Raw genomic sequence first — 23,151 nt, forward strand, 5'->3', positions numbered from 1 at the left:
AAATCCCACCTAAGTCACTTTCGTATGTGGTACTGAATCCGATGCATATCTGATGTTTTAGAAAGCAACTGCTGTTTGAACAGTCATGTCACATTAAATCCGTCTTTTACATTACTGACACAAGACAGACAACAATTATCAGCGCTGGAGAAGACAAATAAGAAAGCATGGCGGCGGAAACTGGAGACGGAGCGAGTCAATGGATGGAACCTGAGGTTTTGGTCTTGATTAGCATATGGGGAGCCAATTCTATATATGCTAAACGAGTCCATGTCCATATATACCTCTGCACGGAGCCATTGTTAAAGCACGGGCTCTCTTTTTTTCTCAGTGTCCTTCTTTCTGTAATTAATTAATTAATTAATTTCTGTAATTAATTTGTCAAAATTACGATTACGGAAATTGATACGATTACGTATGCAGTGATGTTCGAGGCCTCGCGGGCAGTCCGTACCACGTGACTGATTCAGGAACTGGCTCGCTGGTTTGCGCCAGATTCGAAATAAAATGGGCAGCAAAACACAGCTGATTCCCCATCGCATCACACTGTGTTATGGAATTGGATTACGTATTACGTACGTGCTACATAGTTACTTGAGCATTTCTTCTTTGACGAAACCAGCAAGGAAGAATTTTTTTTATCTCATCTCTCCTAATAAGGTATGCACACAGTAATAAATATCACGAATGATAAGCACCATAATATAAATAAACAACAATACAGATCCTATAATCTGATTTCTGTCTTTTAGTTTATTAAAAAGTGAAGCGCCACACAGTTTGTGTCATTATCCAGATGTACACAAGCATGATTATACAGTTACACAATCATACCAAAACTCTGTCCTGATAGTTTCCACTTTCTCTTTTGTATCAGACATACTGAGACAATATTCGGGATAAATAACCATGAAAAAATTTATTTATTCAGTTTAGAGGTTTACACATCACATCATGATAATCAAAGAGCCTGTTTCACTTGAATTGTCCACTTGATGGCGGAGTAGCGCAAATGAATCATCACAATGCTTCGAACCATGAGTACACCTGAGACTTAGAGACACAAGTTTTCAAAGTGAAAGTGAGGGAGAGAGAGAGAGAGAAAACGACAAAACCCCAAATCTGCAGCATCATAACAGGATCAGGTTTACTACCAAAACCACTGAACTCATGTGCTGAGAGTTCAGATAGGACTGTACCTCAGAACAGTTTCTATTGTAAGGACTAGACAGGCATCAAAATCAGAATCCTTATTGTCATTAAATATCAGACGTTCAGCAAACATACAAGTTAAATGCCCACGTATCTGTCTTTGTAGATTTATTACTTCCTCCCTGCACTCCTCTTTTTATCTGTCCTACTTTCCCACCGTCCTTCCCCTCCTTAATGTTTTCCTTTCCATCATGTTCCTTCGTTCCAAACGCCGTTCATTATTAGTTTGTCCTTCTGACCTCCTCTTCCTCATTCACTCCTTCCTCCTTCTATTCATCTGCTTTGTCCTTCTCTGTATCTCTCTCGCTCTTTTAATTCTCTTGCATTTCATTTCATTTAGTCGTTTGGTATTCAACACACTCATATACAGGCGCTCGTTCACCTCCAGACGAGGTCATCAGATCTAATGATGGATGATCTGTGCTGAACTCTGTTTGTGCTCGGCAGGTCAGCCCGGTGCCGTGTCATTGTCAGGGTCGTTTCTCCTGCGAGCGACCCTGTGGACGACCTCTGACCTGCGGCAACCACTCCTGCAGCAGAGAGTGTCATCTGGTTAACAGCGGCAATCCAGTAAGGACCTTGTTTAGATGTATGTTAATGAAATCTGATGAAATAATAAATGATGGTACCAACAGAAACTGCTGTTCCTCTGTCAGCCACTTGAGACTGGCACCAAACGCTGGGCGGTCCCCAGAGACTGGATATAACAGATGGATGTAGCTGCTAGGGCACATAAGTCACGATAATACCACTGCAGATATTTTTTAAGTGTATATTCACATTTCCTGGCAGGTACAACAATAGCAGCTCTGGCAGTGAGTCAGCCTCCAGTGGCAATTTAGAAAAAACACAGCTACTTTGGATACGTCCACAAAAGTTTGATCCTTTGCACACATCTAAGAAAAGTCCTCCTGCTGAAGGTGGAAACAACAAACACACTACTGAGCACCACTGGACTGTGAAGCAGGAAACTACTGACCCAGCGAGCGTTGGTGGAGCGCTGTAGTTGTATTTCAAATGACACTGGATACTGGTGACAAAAAAGCAGGGCCGTAAACAGCTGGTTATACACAGCGACTCAAGAGTACGACATCCCAGGGAGGAAATGTATTATAGTTTTTAGTTTTTTTATGTGACAAACGACACGTTTATGATAACCTGACTGTGCGACGGGTGTAACAGGTGAAGGATTGCAGTTAAACAGGCCTTTACATTACAGTTAATCCATCGCACAGAAACCTGGTAACTGGTGCTCTAATATTCAAATAAAATCCTCAAATTTCACCAAAACTGGAGCTCAGACGTCTTGAACCACCTGTTGGTAAAGTTAAACACAGCAGCCATGTTATTGGTCAGATAATTTCATTAAAAATGCTCCAATGCCCCGAGGTCACGTCCAGGGACTCCAAATAGCTGATTTCATCATCCACCTGTCAGTTAAAGAAGCCAGGCCCTTAATAATACAATCTGTAAGCCCAATTAAAATTTAAACGGGTAATTTATAGAGTACAGTTGTTAAGAAGTATGAGGCACCTTGTGCTTTTGCAAACATCTAATTACATGTTAAATATCTTATCTGAGATGTTTATTCATAAGAAGTTTCATCATCAGTGTCAACACTTTTTCATGCGTTTACAGTGCAACTCTTCTTTTTATTAAATTTCCTTCCATTGCTTAAGGACTTTGACTGATATAAATAAATAAATAAATCATTGTCCCGACCATCTTTTGAGCACATTTTACTCTGCAGTTTGAAGTTTGGAATTTGTCTTTTCTTCAACTTTCAATACTCTAAAAGCAGACTTTAAATGTGATCCTGAACCACTCCCAGGACAGATGAGATATATAATGGCTCCTGTTTGCTGTGCTGAACCTTTGCTGCCCTGATGTAATACCCAGTTTGACCAGTGGATGGTAGCAGACTTTGAATGTGTGTGTGCTGGTTCAGAAGGTATGAGTCAGTAAGAGCCACGTGTTGATAAGTTTGTAGTTTATGAGACACTGAAACACTTAATCTCTCTGTTTTCATTATAAATTACTAAGTGTTACACTCTGAACATTATTCAGAGAGAAGAAATTTAAATTTAAAATCCTTTCATCAGTCAAAGAGTAACAATCTGCTAACAGCAATATGGTCACTCTACTCTGTCTACATATTTGATCAAACACATTTGAAAATGTTTATGACAATTTGCTGAAGTTTAAATGAATAAATTTCAGGATTTTTGCCTACAGCAGTGAAACTTTTCCAAAAGAAAGCCATCAGATTTTGTGTTTCATCAGATTTGTAATGGCACCGGATATCGGTACCCATTCCTAATTGCAACATGGCATTTTGGGGCTTCTAACTAAAATAGGAAAATGGGAACGTAAATAGTGTATAGTGTGTATGTGAGGAGCAGGATTTTGAATTCAATTCTGGATTTGAAGGGAAGCCAAAACAGGAGAAATCTGCTCTCTCTTTCTAGTCCCTGTCAGGACTCTTGCTGCAGCATTTTGGATTAACTGAAGGCTTTTCAGGGAGCTTTTTGGACATCCTGATAATAATGAATTACAGTAGTCCAGCCTGGAAGTAATAAATGCATGAACTAGTTTTTCAGCGTCACTCTGAGACAGGATATTTCTAATTTTAGAGATGTTGCGCAAATGGAAGAAAGCAGTCTTACATATTTGTTTAATATGTGCGTTGAAGGACATGTCCTGGTCAAAAATGACTCCAAGGTTCCTCACAGCGTTACTGGAGGCCAAGGTAATGCCATCCAGAGTAAGAATCTGGTTAGATACCATATTTCTAAGATTTTCAGGGCCGAGTACAATAACCTCAGTTTTATCTGAATTAAGAAGCAGAAAGTTAGCGGCCATCCAGGTCTTTATGTCTTTAAGACATTCCTGCAGTTAAACAGAATTGGTCCTAGCACTGAACCCTGTGGAACACCATAATTAACCTCAGTGTGTGAAGAGGACTTTCCTTTTACATGCACAAATTGGAGTCTATTAGATAGATATGATACAAACCACTGCAGCGCAGTACCTGTAATACCTGCAGCATGTTCTAATCGCTCTAATAGGATATTATGGTCAACAGTATCGAACGCTGTACTGAGGTCTAGCAGGACAAGCACAGAGATGAGTCCACTGTCAGAGGCCATAAGAAGATCATTTGTAATCTTCACTGAAGCTGTTTCTATGCTGTGATGAGCTCTGAAACCTGACTGAAACTCTTCAAATAAACCATTCCTCTGCAGATGATCTGTTAGCTGTTTGACAACTACTCTTTCAAGGATTTTTGATATGAAAGGAAGGTTGGAGATTGGCCTATAATTAGCTAAGACTGCTGGGTCTAGAGATGCTTTTTGAGTAAAGGTTTAACTACAGCCAGCCTGAAGGCCTGTGGTACATAGCCGATTATTAGAGATAGGTTGATCATATTTAAGATTGAAGAATTAATTAATGGCAGGACTTCTTTGAGCAGTTTTGTAGAAATGGGGTCTAAAAGACACGTTGATGGTTTGGAGGAAGTAATTATTGAAGTTAAGAAAGATCAATTGGAGAAAAAGAGTCTAAATGACTTAGATGATCTGAATCTGAACACTATATAATACCGACTGTAGCCTCAGCAGAGGTAGCATCTGCAGACCACAGATGGTCTAAACATCTGCAGAGGATCGAGACCAGTATACCTTTCCTATTCCAGCTGCAGAGTTCAGATCATTAGCTCTTTTGTGCTTAACCAAGTAATCTCTTTGTCTAACCCGCTAGTGCTCGTTTGCATCTGTTTTTTCCACCAAACTTATACGCAGACTATGGAAAGTTGTTATTTTAGACCATTCACAATTGATTTCTCTTACGAATCTGTTTGCTAGGTCCATCTTCTATTTTGTCTCTTGATAGACAATTGGGTTTTCTCATTGTTCTCATTGGGTTTTCTCAAGAGTATTTTGTCTGGGCATCCAAGTAGTCAATGCTACATGGGTGTGTGGAACTACCATTAGAATAGAACTGGGAGAGATAGTCGGGTTGCTCCGAAAAATTTCCAGGTTCTCCTCGGGGATCCTAAGATCCTCCACTTTGCTGAAGTAACTTCTGCAGATATCCACTCGATTGCCAATGAACTGTCCTCACCTATCCATTTATGAAAGTTTAATGGATTTGTCATATTCAAATGAATATTTTATAACAGAACTGTGATAGTTTCTGAAACTCCTATTTAGGTTCTAAGTAAAATGCAACCTGACCCCAAAAACTAAGTCATACCCAACCAGCAGACAACTTTTAGAGGTCAAACTTGTCATTCACAAGGCAGATGTAACACCCATTTATACCAGTAGATGGGAGAAGACTTTAAATGTAAATCATGCCCATTCCAAGCTACACTTAGGTTATCAGACCGGCCTCTTTACTGGTTTAGGGGCTATTATCCACAGCAAGGTCCAATCTGAGTCATATGTTCTGCATTTTATAAGAACTGAAACATTTTCAGCTCTCTCTTGAGAAGCTGCTACAAGAAAAGTTTTAGGATTTTTGCAATGTTAGCTGCTGCTGGGTGGTTTCTGGGTGAAATAGTCTTAAACACACACATCCTGTATTGAAGCAATTGTTTGAAGATTACAGCTAGGGCCATGCTGGTTTTAGTCTGCATTGGTTTTTTTCCACTGAAGGCAGGCATGTACCACTTAGCCAGAATGAAGTCAACTTTTTCATGTGAAATTGTCGTGAAACCCATTTAACCAGGTGAGAAAACCAAAGTAAGATCAAAACTTTATTGATCTTCATAAAACTGAACATCAAACACAAATAAATATCAGTATCAATAAATACATATGTAAATATTTATATTGTTCCTGAAGATTATGGAGGAAGAAACAATTTTGAAAATAGGATGTGTTTTTTTAGTGACAAAAACAAAGGAAATATGAAAATCAAGCGGAGGTACTGTGGTCTGAGGTGCTGCAGGGAGCAGTGAGAGACGAGCAGTGTGCATCAGTGGTTGGACTGGTGGTTGATGATGTCCATCCAAAGTAGTTTTCAATTTCACATCACTTCACTGAAGCGTAGATAACGTCTGACTCTGGTTTAAAGTGTGAACACAAACACAGATCAAACGGAAGGTAACATGATTCTGTCCCTAACACGCAGTCCTGACTTTGCTGGAAACCACATCAGCTACAAATCACAATGTGAATCTCTCGTGCAAATGCTCTGCTTCCTTATTTGAGTTTGCTATTGTGAGTGCAAAAGTGCAGTCTTCCTAAAAAGCACTGTTACACTTAATGCAAATATCTTAATGGGATAGAGTACTCATAACTGGGACTTCAGCCAATTCAGCAAATTATATTCATAAATTTGGATGTTTCACACCCCATTAGCTCACATTAGCTCACACCAGGTGGCAGCTGGCCGGATTGGACAAATGGACGAAGCTAAATAATAACGATAATGAGTGCTCTTCATTTGCACTGCGGCAGGAAGTAGCTTGGAAGCATAAATAGAAAATAGAAGTGTTAGGTTTGTTTTAAAATTAAATTAAAGAACTTTAAAAACCATCACCCTCTACCTGAGCTTTTGACTCACATGCATTGCACATAGATGAAATGAAATGTCTGCCTAAAGATGAAGATAAAGAAAAGCTGTACCTGTGGTCGTCTTTGGGCTGATGGTTGTTTGTCCATAACTGCCAGGTTTTTTTCTCACTATTGAGTAAACTAAAGCTGAATCATCCTCTGCATAATAAAGCACAAAAAGGCAAAAAATGTTATTTATGTTTATGTAGCTTTATGAAAATATGAAATAATGATCTTTATATAACTTTTATAAATAGCAGCAGGTTTTCAAAGTTTTTTTATATCCACTTCTTAAGATCATAGCTGTGAACCAGCAAAGAACTGGTGGGTGTTCGTGTGAAAGGAGAACATGGACGACCACAAAGCCTTTTTTGATGCAGGCTGATGCACTTTACCACGGAGGACAAAGCAAACACTTTCTCGTAATGAACGCTATTGTTAGCTAAAGAAGGGCACTCTGTGGTTAGAATCGGCATCAGACTGAAGCTAACTGAAATCAAAAACAGGAAGCTGCTGCTGTGGTTTTAAATGCAGAACTTTAAGAAGCCTGAAAAGAAACAAAGAACTGTGTCAAAGGAATTTTGTTCTGTTGAGTTAAACTCTCAAATGTATCCTGCTCATCACCTTCTCTAGGCAAAAAATGGACTAAAAGTCACAACACGCCCAGTCTGTAAATTTTGTTGAGGCCAGATGAGGTTAAAAGGAAACTGGTGATGTTAATATTTGAACCAAAGTCCTGAAGGCTCTGGATGCAATGGGGCTGTTGTAATTGACATACCACCCCCATACCACTGTTTGGACATCGGGAACAGTGGCTATGAATTAGTTGCATTAGGTGATGATCTCACGTTTCAAATCCAAAGACACATAGTGTATTTTATTTTCAGGAGGCTCATATCCCTAAGAAGGTCAATGCCAGGAATACTGACAAGTCCACCGATTAATCAAACCTTGGATAAAACAAAAAAACAGTTCAGCCTACATCCTGGTCATGGAAAACTGGACTGGCTCTACATCCACTCTGGGATAAAAGTGTGCAAGATAGTTAGCCCAGTTAGTTGTGTTTTTTTTTTTTTTTTTTTTGTATTTGGAGAATACTTTCAGCCAAGACGGATGTCCTGTTGGTGGCACTTCAGAGGTCTCAGACCTGCTGTTGTGGATACTTTATGGGTCAATCAGAAAGTAATGTATTACATATCCTACGTTACTTATGTTCAAGGTAGCGTACTAGGCTACTTAAGTGCTCACTGAAGAAAGTACTTCATTAAACTATTTGGTACTCCCTGAAATAACCTGAAATGCATTGTCTAATAATTAGCAGTTAGCAATACAAACCTACAGTCACAAACATTGATATAAATCCCTATTATCCCATGACAAGCTTTGGTTCTCTGCTGTTTTGCCGGCATCACAACCAATGGGTCACATCAGGGCTGTTGTTTACAAAAGAAAAAACCCACCAGACATGAGCATCATTATTACCTGTGCTTTCTTGTGTTCCTTCTGCTTGACTGTTTGATATTTTGATTTCACTCTCTGTGATGCCATCTTCTGCTGCCATATCTTGATATGCTGAAATGTACAAGTACTGTATTTACTGTAAATGTTCTAAAAAACAAAACAAAAAAACAACAACATTTGAATCTAAGGAAACTGACCTTCAGGTTTCCTGTGACGACATAGTCTTACCAGCAGAGCCAGTAACACCAGTAGAACCAAAACAGAAACTGATGACAACACAGGAATTTCATCCATTTACACACAGCTTCATCAACACTAACTCCACACACTCAGCTTACCAGTGACTGTCAGGTTAACCATGTTACTGATGGGGCCCTCTCTGGACTCACACCAGTAAACTCCACTGTCTCTTCTGACAATGTAGCTGATGTCACAGGAAGAATTATCTGATATTCCCCACCCATCTCCACAGTGAGCCCTCTGTTGTTTGCTTGTGTTTCTCCTCAGAGTCCATCCAGCAGAGCTGTCGTCCTCCTCACAGCTCAGAGACACAAAGTCTCCTTCAAAGAACTGAGAGCTGCTGGGCCTCACAGTCAGACGAGCTGTGAGGGTTAAAATGAAAAACTGATGATTAAATATACTTTTGACATATATTATGCCACACTGAAATAATTGCTTTGCAGAATAATTCATTTAATTTATTTAAGGTGTGAGAATTCAATCAGGTCATATCAGTGAGCATTTCTCAGGTTTAAACTGTGACAGAAGAAGGTTACTGACCTTGGTTTGTTGTGCAGCTCAGCAGTGAGATCAGAACTAAAGAGAAATGACACTCAGGTTGATTTGAGGTGAACATAAAGAACAACTCCACACAAACAGCTGACAAACACACAAACTTGTCTCTCTCTGATATCTGTTACTGAACTGTTGTATTTTTCTTCAACAAAACAGAAGAACTAATAATGGATTCATACAGGAAGCAAAGACAGGTCCACTCCCCTCAGATTATAAATGAAGAATGGATAGAATCAGTTTCAACCTTCGGGTTTTTGTACTCTCACATCTCTGTTCATCTTACCTGGACCCACAACACCATGCCCTGGTTAAGAAAGCCCAATAGCAGGTGCACTTCCTCAGTGTTCTGAGGAAGAATAACCTGGCACAGGAGCGTGGTCTGGTTATATATATTTCTCCTGCACAGTTGGCATGGAGCAACCATAATATTGTTGCGCATATACAATGACAATAGAGAATTAGTAAACAATAATGGCACTAGCTACAATCCCATGCCAATTTGTTAAAAAATTACACTGCCTAGTTTTCCAGTTGCTACAATACTCACAAAGGTAAGCACATAAAGTGATCATTATTGATATGTAGACCAGTTATACTATGCACGTAAACATCGTATCCACTAATCAAAGTACACTCAAACTACAACAATTGAAACAAACACAGGACTCTGCAGGATCACTGATCCACCTCAACACAGAGACAAACTACAGCATTTCATCCATTTACACACAGCTTCATCAACACTAACTCCACACACTCAGCTTACCAGTGACTGTCAGGTTAACCATGTTACTGATGGGACCCTCTCTGGACTCACACCAGTAAACTCCACTGTCATGAGGCATCAACATGCTGATGTTACAAGAAGAACCAGACGGGTTTCCCCACCCATCTCCACACTGAGTGATGTTTCCTTTGCTTGTGTTTCTCCTCAGAGTCCATCCAGCAGAGCTGTCGTCCTCCTCACAGCTCAGAGACACAAAGTCATATTTAAAAAACTGAGCACCGCTGGGCCTCACAGTCAGACGAGCTGTGAGGGTTAAAATGAGGATCTGATGATCTTTTTACATATATGATTCAACACTAAAATAAGTTTTGCAGAATGGTTCATTAATATATAAAGTTGAGATCCATTCTGAAACATGAACCCAATCAGGTCATATCAGTGAGCATTTCTCAGGTTTAAACTGTGACAGAAGAAGGTTACTGACCTTGGTTTGTTGTGCAGCTCAGCAGTGAGATCAGAACTAAAGAGAAATGACACTCAGGTTGATTTGAGGTGAACATAAAGAACAACTCCACACAAACAGCTGACAAACACACAAACTCATCTCTCTTTTGCAATATCTGCACATTTGCCACCAACAACATGTTTCTTTTTTTTTCTTCTTTGGCTCTCGGAGGAGGCGGATGCACTTTTTCTCCTCTCCCTTATCTTCCCTGCTTATGTCCTTGTCTAGTCTCATGTTTTTTTTTTTGTATTTTCCCTGGAACACTCTCTCACAGTCTGTTCTCTAAAACCTAAAAGAGGAATTATGGATTGGATCAACTGGTCCCTAAATGCAATTGACACCCCTTTCTCAACGAGAAGTTTGGGCTTGGGTGAGCCTGAGTGCTGAAGATATCTACCTATTCGGAACCATGATAACAGGGTTCTGGCTGATCGGAGCTGGCTTGGCCCTGACTTATCGAAGAATTAAGGAAGCGGAACCGGCTGTTCAAACCCCCACAAGGCTGCCTGCTGGGATTGGAACGATGGGAGAGGCGTGAGTTTCTCAAAATGGGCTCATTGAGTCAGCACGGATAAGATCTTGGAGAGGCTACGGCTGCTGTGAATACTCAGAATAAGATCTCTGACTGCAGACTGGATACATCTCGGAAGGGCTAGCCCGGAATAACATCTCTGGGCGCAAATCGGATGACATCTCGGGGAGGCACACTGCCGTGGGTTCTCAGAAATTGGCTCCTTGAGCACAAGAATGACAACATCACAGAACGCAAGTATGGCGAAGCTCGCAGCTCTCCAAGATTGAGAGACCAGTGTTGGACTGTAGAACTGCTTTGAAATTCATATGAGCTGTTCGCACTAAAGTAAAAAATACCATCACTTATGCTGATACCCCCTTTGGCGCCAGCTGCAAGGCCGGAGCTGAACAAAACACCCTGATAACGACTGTGTTTAGTCTCTTCCTTCCCATTCCATGCAAGGCCACCTGGGTTGGCTGGAAGACTGTTTACTTAGCCTGGCAGGGCGAAGGACACTGTCTCAGCTGAACTATGGACACGCACACACATACATATACTGATACTGATAAGCACTCACTGACACATCACCCTCCCTACCCCGGAGCCAACGCCACCTCCAACGCTTACCTCCCCTCTGATGTGGACATCGGGTCAGTTGGAGGCGCAGTCGAAAGATTGCAGCGGTCCCAGATCAGATGTACACACTGGAACTCTTTCCCATGTTGCTGTCTGTGTTTATTGTGCTATGTTGTGTTGATATCTGTGCATTCCTGTATTATCCTTCTGTGTTACACATTTCGATGTTTTTTTTCCCTCGCTACCTAGCCTGACCTGTCTCCCCAATGTGATGTTTGTGTATTGTATGTACGGTCGGCAAGGTCTGTCATCTCGGTTGTGGGCAAAAGACCTGCATCTGACAAATAAAGGCTATCTCATCTCATCATCTATATCACTTGAACACATGTCTCACTCTGATATATCTCGGAGGAAATCTACACATGAAGCATGCTGGAAAGACAGCTGTATCCACTGCAGTATTAAACTTCTGGCTATTCCTTTATTCAGAAGAGGTCACCACAGCAGGCACCTCCACATGTTTTATTTGGTAAAGATGTCCTTCCTGATGTAAGCTCAAAGATTTCTTTTTTAACCTCCCAGGGAGCTATGAATTATTCACTTGTCAAGCAATCTGTTAAATACCACAATGTAAAACTATCACCTATACAACTAATGACAAACCTTCGAGCACAGAAAGCTCAGAAAGTAGAGTGCTTGCCCCATAATCGGAAGGTCGAGTGTTCACTGAACAGCTACCCTGACCTGTATTGGTGGCTGCCAACTTCTTCACTTTTTGAATGGATTAAATGCAGAGGCCTAATTGCAGAAGCTGCAACTAACTACACTATGAGTATACACAAAATATACACAAAGTACAAGAATTCAAACAAACACAGAGATTTTACTTACAGAGCAGACACAGCACAGATGTTTCCTTCATCGTCCTTCTCACTCATTTGAGCTTTTTTTCATTTCTCTCACTGACACCAAGTAAAGCCCGCCCTCTTCCTCTGAGCAGGGTTTTTTTTTTTGTAGTGGTTTAAAGACAGTGGTGGAGAACTAACACTTTTGGATTGTGCAAAGATAACATCATTTGAAACACATGCTAGTGAACATTGTCTTACAACGCTTTCAATAAAAACAGTTACTGAAAGCTGCTTCACATACAAGACCAGAAATTCAGAAAAAGTGAGTACAGAAAAAGGCCTCTGTGGTGAATAAGCAAAGACAGAAATGCTAGTGGCGTGCGGTGACCTTTACAGGCCCACACACACAAAACATTTACCTTGGTTATTTAATAAGACAAAATGAACCAGACTAAAAAAAATATACCTATTTTGTATACACTGACAGCCTCCCACAACATATCTTCACATGAAGATACGTAAAATATTGGCTTTATATACAATATTACCAACATTACCAAAAACACATTTACCACTAGCTGACTGTGACAAGTGGTAGAAAAGTATTTAGAATAATTTCCAAGAGAAAAAGTATGTATGTCATTTGTTGGTGGGCTTTAATTGTTCCAGTGAAACATATTTTTTCAATTTGATAGTATCAATATTCAATATCAGTTCAAGTTTATTTTATTTATAGAGCACCAAATCACTACAATAGTCACTTCAAGGCATCCAGTGTTGGGGAGTACCAAAATACAAGTACCAGCGTTACGTATTTAAAATACAAAATATGAGTGACTGTATTCCGTTAGTTACCATTTAAAAAAGGTGATCACCAGATTGTTGAAATAAATGGAATTCACAGCGGCCATTACCTGTTTCGTATGTTAGACATTCCCCTCTCTATTCCTTCTCCAATTTTGGTAATTAAGTGCATTTGAGCGCAAGTTTAGCTCGGTTGTATGAGCAGCCAACCATACGGTGCATAGGTGAAAGCGGCTGATTTGAGTCAGGGTCTGACCTGTGATTCCCCCCACCCCTACCCTAACCTCCACCCTTATTTTTATTTTTATGGGCTCTGGAACGTGATGTCACGGGAGCAAGAAAGGCGGAAATCAAAGAGCTTTGGGTGGATTGTGGGTGGAAGAGCAAGTGAATTTAAACTGGATCAGTTGGACATTTGTCAAAGAGTTTCGTTACCAGCAATATCTCCCTGGATACTTCCTGAAGCCATAGTTGATTTCACTGTACTGGATAAGAAGACTAAGGATGGTGCATTTATTTTAAACTCCTATACTGTGCAGGCTTACATTGACCAGTTTTATAGTTATGTTCAATTATATACGGATGCATCTAAGGATTCAGCCAGTCACATTGGTGTAGCAGTTGTGGTCCCAGAGTTCATGGTTAAAATAGGAAAACGGATCACTGATAGATGTATTCACTGGAGAACTGCTTGCAATTCTGTTGGCGGTTCAGTGGGTGGAAGATATGAGGCCATTAAAAGCTATTGTTTGTTCATACTCAAGAGCATCGTTGCTTAGTTTACAGTGTAGTCACTCAGATGCGAGAGCAGATATTCTAGCAGAAATTCAGCATACACTATTCAGGATAAACATGATGGGTCTTACAGTTGTGTTTCTATGGATTCCAGCCCATTATGGAATAATGGGGAATGAAATGGCAGACAGAGTGGCGAAGCATGCCAGAAAACATGGGACAGTTAACCTGGCTGTTAGTTTTGGTCAAGCTGAAGTGAAGAGTATCATTTCAGGGGTAGATGGCAAAAACAGTGGGAGGAGGAAAAGGAGAGGACGGTGGTTGTATACAATAAAAAGGGGGGTAGGAGAAATAAGGACCACAGGAAGGAGCAGGAGAGAGGAGATGGTCATATCGAGATTGAGATTTGGACATACTGGGTTAAATGCTACATTATTCTTGATTGGGAAGCATAATACGGGGAAATGTGCCTTCTGTGGAGACACAGAAACTATAGAGCATGTGATATTACACTGTCAGAAATATCAGGTGGAGAGGAGACAATTATCCCAAAACCTTGTTAATATGGAAATGAAATTAGATCTGGTTGACCTATCCGGTCTTTAAGTGATGACGTGACGAATCCTGCTTCCGGGTGTAAAGTAGTCTGCGTTTAATATGGCTTTTGTGTTGTTAACATGTTTAATGTTTGTATTTTCTTCTATTTAATCTCAAAATGCCCCTAAAAACAGTCAGTGATCACCGTTGACCTCCCTCGGCTTTTATTACCGCTAATCATTTATTTAAGCTCAGTTTTTAAAACCTTATGATCAATTTTCCCTCTAATTTTTCACGTGTATGAGCGAACACACAAACTCCCTGAGCGGTCCCTTGGACCACTGTGAGCAACATCAGACGTGTGCAATGTGGTCACGCCAGCACTGAATCCATCCAAGTTACATGGTTTATTAAAATAATCAAATTACAGCATTTACATTTATGTTAGACTACTTTTAATTAACTGCTTTAGCCCACTTACAATGAAAATGTAAAAAAAAATCTTGTTCATGACCTGTGTAGTATGTCTGTGAAGGTTCTCAGTCATCCAGGTCATCGTCGTCAAAGGAGCTTGCAAAGAAAAGCGTCTGGACTTCTTTAAGTTTACTTGAAGACGTTTCACCTCTCATCCGAGAAGCTTCTTCAGTTCTAAGGTCAAATGGTGGAGAGTCCCAGATATAAACCTAGTGGGAGTATCCCCCCACAGAGGGACAAAAGGACCCCCTGATGATCTTCTAATCGCCTGAGCCAAGGTGTGAAACTGGGTGTGGGTCCCAATCAGCCAGAGTTTCGGGTGTGTTCATTGTGAAACCTGGCCCCACCTTATCATGCGAATTCCTGAGGTCAGATGGCCCAGGATGTGAGTGGGCGTTAAGGCGTCTGGGAAGGGATCTCAAAACTGGATTATAGATGGCAGAGAGTTGGTGTCGTAAACCCCCGCCTCTGTTCAAAGATGGTCGCTCACAGTGGACATAGATGGCTTCTTTCACTCCTCTTTCAAACCATCTGTCCTCTCTGTCACAAGCGCATGGCACAACACAGAAGAGCCACCTCCACAGGACAAGACTCAGCAGTCCATCTGCATCTTAAGGATAAAGGACACTCTTTCGAGGATGCCAATGTTCACATTTTGGACAGAGAGGACAGATGGTTTGAAAGAGGAGTGAAAGAAGCCATCTATGTCCACTGTGAGCGACCATCTTTGAACAGAGGCGGGGGTTTACGACACCAACTCTCTGCCATCTATAATCCAGTTTTGAGATCCCTTCCCAGACGCCTTAACGCCCACTCACATCCTGGGCCATCTGACCTCAGGAATTCGCATGATAAGGTGGGGCCAGGTTTCACAATGAACACACCCGAAACTCTGGCTGATTGGGACCCACACCCAGTTTCACACCTTGGCTCAGGCGATTAGAAGATCATCAGGGGGTCCTTTTGTCCCTCTGTGGGGGGATACTCCCACTAGGTTTATATCTGGGACTCTCCACCATTTGACCTTAGAACTGAAGAAGCTTCTCGGATGAGAGGTGAAACGTCTTCAAGTAAACTTAAAGAAGTCCAGACGCTTTTCTTTGCAAGCTCCTTTGACGACCTGTGTAGTATGTTAACACTATTGGAAGTAAAAATAACTTGAACTAATAAAATGATCAGCGTTGCTGCTTTAGCAGGTGTAACAATTAAGTTTAACATCCATGAAAACAGAATTTGTTAAATTTAACGGAGTTAAAAGTTAACAGGAAGTTAGCTCGCTAGTTTCCACCTAAACATTTCATACCATGTTCTGACTGAGAGATTTTTGAAACTAATTAAAACGTACAGCTCTGCTACCACTTCCAACATAAATGAAGACAGAAAACTAAACAGCAGTGGGTTTTGCAGGGTTACTAAAGTTGGACTACCTGTTATATAATGTTGTGCTACGTGATTGCTAGCAACACAGCTATGTTAGCATAACATTAGCACAGTAAAGCTGGAGGATGAACGCCAACTTTTTTCCACTCGATAAAAGTTAACGTGAGGGATTCTGGTGGTCAGGGACAAATGCAATCGCATAGCAGGATGCTGTAAACGGACCAAACTTCAGTCAGGAGAACAACTGAGATTATTCATCCACAATACGAGGTTAGTTATTAATATACTGCAACAACATGGGAACAGAGCAGCTGCGAGAGAATTCAACATTAATGAATCAATGTTACGGAAGTGAAGGAAGCGCAGTTTTTGGCTTTCCCCATATTTCAAAAGTGCTTCATCTCTTTGCTACGACTGTCGCCCGACTGTCACCCGCAAATTAATTTGCATAAATAATTTGCAGATGATAATGGTTCTAACTGCTGCAATCATGCTTTTGACCTAAACAGGGGCAGCTTGATGACATCATCAACATGCGCTATCGCGATTGAGCAGTATAGTCAAAATCTCTATCGTTGGCCAAATTTATATCGTTTCTATCGTATATCGTTTATATCGCCCACCCCTAGTTAAGAGGTGACCCTTCTGGATTAGATGGTGAAGGTTTGCTGCATTTTGGTGAACATGTGCCCCAGTGTGGTAGTAAAACCACAGAAAAAGTCTTGTGCTGTATACTGTAGCAAAAGCGACAGTAAATCACAGAATGCTAGTAGTGGGTGATATTATTTAAATGCTGTCATGATTTTATGTGAACATTTTGTCATTTGTAAATTCTACATGACATTGATTCTACATTGTAACTGATGTGATGTTCTACAAAGTGGTTTTAATTAAAAAAGGCAAACATTTATTTGTTTCTTTATTCAACTTTTGAACAGTGGTACTTAGTAAGTACATATTCAGTAAATGCAAATTATTTACATGGCCCCCTAAATAAAACATTATGGGTTATTCAGAACAGAACTAAGCTTGGATAAATATTTTGCCATCAGCTGAGACATCTCCTCCACAGTAGCAGGTGGGATTTTTCTTTTCTGAGGACGGCTCCTTTTACCTGTCACAATGAATGGTCTGTTTATGTTTTGATTGAGAGCCTTTTTTGGGGCAGCTGAAGAGGAGAAGTCTATCTTATGGCCAACCTCTGGCTGTATCTTGGTCATATTACCCAGCAAAACCCAGTATGCAGGTTCATCTGTAACAGTCCCTGTGCCACGGATTAACACTGTTGCTTCTACTTTAAACAGAAGAGCAGCGACATGGATGCAGGTCTCCGTGACTCTGGCCATACAGGTTCAGTGGGCGGCTTCAACCTTCCCTGTGATGCTCACAGTGACCCATGGCTGCAATGCTGGTTCATTCAGTCTTTGAGAGTGCAGTACCTGAAACTAGTGATGTGCGATACCACTGATTTCGTTTCCAGTCCGATACCAAGTAAAATTCAGGGTGGTATCGATTATACTGATCCGATACCAATACTCTGTACAAAAACCTAATGTTTCATTGTATTTCATCATATAATATATAATTGTATTATTTAATTGTAATAATATAGCTTCATAATGATTACAGGACATCAGACTACACGTTCTTATTGGTTAATAATGCAGAATTATTATATAGAAATAAAAAACCCAAAGTTGTGCGCTATTGGAACATGCTGCCTGCCTGCAGCACTAAAGGACTCCGTGAGAGATGTCTGTCTCTTCCAGCAGCACCTGTCCCTCTCCCCTCTATGATTTACTCTGAGGTGTTTGACAAGGTTAGTGGAGCTGCCACAAAAACTCACTGTCTTGCCACATGTATCACAAACTGCGTCTTGGCTGTGTGTGGAGATAAAAAACGTCCACACATGACTCCATTTACGCTCAGCCATTGTTGTGGGTGCATATGACTTCTTTAAGTTGCTTGAATTTTCAAGCAACTTAAAGAAGTCCAGATGCTTTTCTTTCCAATCTCCTTAGACTAAGATGTTAGAAAAATTGAATAACAGTGAACATCTGCAGACTGCCCAGTGATTATCAGGTTGATTCACAGAAATGTGACTGAACAGACTGAATCTGGATGTGTCAGGGCTGGGTCTGTGGGCCAGCATTGTGAGTTCATTTTGTATTTTTGATTTCTTATATTATATTGAAAATGTGTTAAGTTTTGTGTTTCTATTAATAGTTAGGATTTAGTTGAGTGTTATTCTAGTATGGTCTATTTCCCCTTGTGTGATTCTGTTCTTGTCCTCTGTGTCAGTATGACTTGTATTTCTGGTCTGTGTGTTTTATGTTGTCAAGCCTGTGATATTCAAGTCAAGCCTGTGTCTCTCCATGTTTCCTGTCTTATTTTAAAAGTCCTCCATTCTTTGTTCAATGTGTTTAGTTTTACTCGTCCCCTTTGGTTTGCTATGTTCATTTGTGTCAGCTGTTTCCACATGTGTTTCCACTTCCCCTGATCACTTCCTGTGTGTATTTAGTCTCTGTGTTTCGTTCAGTCTTTTATCAGGTCGTCTGTGTAATTTCCTTCAATGGTACATAAGGTACATAATCAGATTAAGAGTTTTCATGGTCATGATATGTTCATGTTCATGTTCTTTCATCATAGTTATTTGAATGCCTGCTCAGAATCATGTTCCTGTCAGTAGTTATCACAGTTTAATCATAGTAACCACAGTTTAGTTTCCCCTGTTTAGATTTTAGTTTAGTTTTTGTCCCTGTTTGCCTTTTGCCTTATTTTGTTTATTCATGTTATCAGTCTGTTTCGTTAAACACACCGGCTACTCAACCGTGACAGGATGTTTATCAGATGAGACGGAGTACTCTTCTACTTCAAACTCATTTATATTGATTGTCCTTCCAGAGACACATCAATAACTGATTTATAACTCCATTCACCCAGATGGTTTTATATGGCCAATAGAGGGCGATATTTAACTGTAAATAATACATAGACACATGCAGCTCTGCAGTGATGCTTCTGTAGTTATAAATAAAATTAACTTGTGCGTGTCTTTAGATGACTATATTTTAGTAGTTGTGAAACAGACTGTGCAGGCTGAGAATTCAAAGATGTGGGTATCCTGATAACTGTAAAACTTCTAATACAAACTAGAGTAAACACACAAACACACACACACACACACACCACTGACACCTTTTTCTAAACCCACAGAACCACTCAAGGAAAACAAATGAGCACAACTTAAAAAAACTGTACAGAAACAACACTGTTGTAGTTGTAATAACACCCAGCAAACGTAATAATAATAATAATAATAATAATCTTTTCTGTGGATGTCCTGTGGTCTATGGGGACCAGTTAGAAACGAGAAGCTGGACGTCAGTGGTTGGACTGGTGGACTACTTCAGTGAAGAGTAGACGACGTCTGGCTCTGGTTTAAAGTCTGAACACAAACACACACAGTTCAAACAATAGGAAACATGATTACAAGCTTTGTAGTTCAATCAAGACCTCCATTCCCCACCTCTCTGCATCACACACAGTCCCAGTTCAGACTTCCTCTAAAAAGCACACAAAACTCTGCATCTGTTTTTACTACACCAGCTATTTGGTCATTAGGGTCATTAGGGTTAGGGGGTTAGGGTTAGGGTTATTTGGCAGACATTTGGCAGACAGAGAGGGATAACATATAGATTTTAGATTTTAGACAGTGGTGGATATACTGTTAGTGATTTCAATGATGCCTAACTAATAGCTTATCCAGTAAATCCACGACTACCTTTTGACTGAGGGTGCTTGACCCTGTTAAAATCCATGCAATATAAGTATGTTTAAATTGTGTACTAGTGGGAAGTGTACTAAAGCCAGAGTGTGAACTGAGACACAGTGTTTTGCTTTTTCTTTGGTTGATTTTTATTAATTCTGGCAACAATTTGTGTTACATTCAGAAGAGAATGTACTTAATTACTTACTTGTGCATGCACTGACCTCATTATTAGAAACTTTGGCCATGGTTCACACGAACATCCACCACTGGAACTGGTGATAAAAGACAGGAAATGAGCAAAAGCAAATCTGTTGAGTAACACTAGCAATGGAAAGAAGCATTATTGGCTTTTAACTGGTCGTTACTGAAAGGAAACCTCACAACTTTCAGTTCTGTTTCTAGTTTGCAGGATTTTTCTTGAGGCAAATTTATAGATGAACATATAATCAGTTGTTCATTTACATCCTTCAGTCTGGATGTTAAATATTAAAGACAGAGAGCAGCTGTACCTGAGCCTCCTCGGTCTCATGGGTGTTTGTCCGTTACTGACGTCTTCTGTTCTCACTACTGAGTAGATCGCAAGAGAGTCTGTTACTGCAGAATAAAAACAAATTTTAAATACAGCATTACAAGACTGCTTTGGAAATATTTTTTTCATTTTGTTTTAAATTATGTTAGTTTTGATCATTCATAAAAATGGTTCTAATTCCTAAACAGTTAACGTAAAAATCCACTGAATCAACCAAAAGTCTGCCCTTTATTCAGGTCTTCATTGTTTGATTTAAAATCTACTGACGTGGTGTAAAGTGGCAGAACTGCAAATTGTGGACCTATTTCTGTTTGTGAATCTTTATGCAGAAATTAAGTGATAACATTTATAAATAGCACCAGATTATTTTCCTCCCCTGACTTCTTAACACAACTGCTGTGAAACAACTGACCACAGAGTAATGGGGGACGTTTCTGAGACAATGAGGGCAGATGACCACAAAGCTGGCATCCTCTTTAAATGCACACTGATGCGCTTCACCACAGAGCACAAGACACACACCTTCTAACTCTTTATCTGAAACAGGACACTCTGTGGTGAGACCTTTCACCAGCATCAGACTGCAGTTAACAAGAACCAACAACAGGAAAGTGCTGCTGTGGTTTTACCTGCACAACTTTAAGGAAGCCATAAGGACTCGTGTTTTAGAGGGCATTTGGTCTTTATATATGTCACGGTGACAATAAATCCTCTCTGATAATCCTACTAACAACTTGTGTGCGTGCCAAAAGAAAAAGCAGAGAGCAGACATATGTGGGACTAAGCCACGTTTTGAGTATTTCTCAACTACGTCACTGCCAAAAGTCTGAAGCATTTAAGGCAGACTTGTGGCTGAGGTTACAATGTTAATTGAGGCCAAAGGGGCCCCAAAGAAAACTGCAGATGTGCCACATGTGAATCAAACAATGCTGAGACACTGTATTCATTCTAAAACACATCACCTACACTCATGATTGGAGCTACATGATCAATAGTGGACCAGGAACCCTCATGGCCACCTCTGAGGGGACAGCCCCATTGTAGGATATATATACCTTAAGAAGTCTGTTAGATAAGACGTGAAACATCTTTGCAAACCTAAAGAAGTCCAGTCGCCTATTTTCGGGCATTCAACACTTCATGTGTTTTTGATACCGTTAGATCATTTGTGCAGGGGAATAAACTAAAAATCATGCAGGGCTCGTAACCTGGATTACCGACTACGTGACAGGTCAACCACTATATGTTAACCAAACGTATAACCATCTACACTATGGAGGGTGGAAAGCTCAAAGGCTTATAACTCACCTGTTGATATCATTACTGTTATTATTGTTAAGATTGTGCCACTTTATGACTACTTCCACTGTTATTCTCATATATGGGATACTGTTAAAAAATGTGGCAAATATCTTACCTGTCTTTCGTCTAACTGGGTGTTTTTGATCATGTGATATGTTGATGATATTGCATGTGGTGCGGGTGATGACATCAGCTTCTGCAGCTTTGTCTTCTTCAGCTGAAATAATCCAAAATGAAAAGCAAAAAAGATTATTCCAAATGGCCTGAAAGAAAATCAACTCTAAGAAAACTTACTGGAAAAGTTTGAGTCTAACCTTTAGATTTACTGTGAACATTTTGTCTCTTCAGCAGAACCAGTAACACCAGTAGAACAACACAGACTGATCCAACAGATGACAACACAGAAAGAACAGGAGGACGAGTGGTGGAGCTGGAACCAGGAGGAGGTGTGGATGTAGGTGGAGGTGTGGATGTAGGTGGAGGTGTGGTGGTGTGTTTGTCTAAAATAAAGCAAACACAGTCATTAAGTTGTCGTCACATTGTGAATGTTGAAACCTGCAGAAACACAGACAGCTGAGTGAGTCACCTGTGACAGTGATCCAGCTGGATGGAGACTCTCCATGACCGCTGATGTCACACTTGTAGAGGCCTTCATCAGACCTGGAAACATGCTGGATGGTCATGTGACCTGTAGGCTGCTTCCTGATGAGGGAGCCATCTTTATAGAAAGCAGCTGGGAGGTTGGAGGGAGTGGTCTTTGTTTTACAGAGCAGAGTGACGTCATCTCCCTCCATCACAGGGAGGACAGGACTCTGCAGGATCACTGATCCACCTCAACACAGAGACAAACTACAGCATTTCATCCATTTACACACAGCTTCATCAACACTAACTCCACACACTCAGCTTACCAGTGACTGTCAGGTTAACCATGTTACTGATGGGACCCTCTCTGGACTCACACCAGTAAACTCCACTGTCTCGTTCAACGATGTAACTGATGTCACAGGAAGAGTTAAATGATGTTCCCCACCCATCTCCACACTGAGTGGTGTTTCCTTTGCTTGTGTTTCTCCTGAGAGTCCATCCAGCAGAGCTGTCGTCCTCCTCACAGCTCAGAGACACAAAGTCTCCTTCAAAGAACTGAGAGCTGCTGGGACTCACAGTCAGACGAGCTGCGAGGGTTAAAATGAAAAGGTCTGAAAACTGAAAATGGTTACAATAGTGTAATTATTCCATAATTTCATCAGTTTTCTATATGAGCTCCATTGTGAAACATGAACCCAATCAGGTCATATCAGTGAGCATTTCTCAGGTTTAAACTGTGACAGAAGAAGGTTACTGACCTTGGTTTGTTGTGCAGCTCAGCAGTGAGATCAGAACTAAAGAGAAATGACACTCAGGTTGATTTGAGGTGAA

The 23,151-nt window shown here is 40.5% G+C and overlaps 1 protein-coding gene and 1 long non-coding RNA gene across 3 annotated transcripts; both read right to left on the reverse strand.

Moving 5' to 3' along the window:
• Positions 1 to 6,051: 6,051 nt before the first annotated feature.
• On the reverse strand, positions 6,052 to 8,826 carry LOC146389896 (uncharacterized). The gene is made up of 3 exons (XR_014798558.1): positions 8,256 to 8,826; positions 6,846 to 6,932; positions 6,052 to 6,280 (listed from the first exon to the last, which is right to left on the reverse strand). It is a non-coding gene; the product is annotated as an uncharacterized LOC146389896 (long non-coding RNA).
• Positions 8,827 to 17,056: 8,230 nt separating this feature from the next.
• Positions 17,057 to 22,928, reverse strand: LOC146389897 (uncharacterized). 2 transcript variants are annotated; one of them, XM_084913774.1, is made up of 6 exons: positions 22,319 to 22,928; positions 22,047 to 22,232; positions 21,848 to 21,949; positions 20,411 to 20,495; positions 20,123 to 20,173; positions 17,057 to 19,577 (listed from the first exon to the last, which is right to left on the reverse strand). In XM_084913774.1, the coding sequence occupies exons 1-6, from the start codon at positions 22,524 to 22,526 to the stop codon at positions 19,571 to 19,573; spliced, it is 639 nt and encodes a 212-aa protein (XP_084769900.1). In that variant the 5' UTR covers positions 22,527 to 22,928; the 3' UTR covers positions 17,057 to 19,570. The 2 variants fall into 2 exon arrangements, with proteins under 2 accessions (XP_084769900.1, XP_084769899.1); XM_084913773.1 differs by having other exon boundaries at positions 17,058 to 19,577; positions 20,107 to 20,173; positions 22,319 to 22,927.
• Between the last annotated feature and the right edge of the window lie 223 nt (positions 22,929 to 23,151).

This window comes from Perissodus microlepis, chromosome 3 (assembly GCF_051167445.1).
Source record: "Perissodus microlepis isolate ML-2025 ecotype Zambia chromosome 3, ASM5116744v1, whole genome shotgun sequence".
In the NCBI taxonomy this organism is placed as follows: domain Eukaryota; kingdom Metazoa; phylum Chordata; class Actinopteri; order Cichliformes; family Cichlidae; genus Perissodus; species Perissodus microlepis.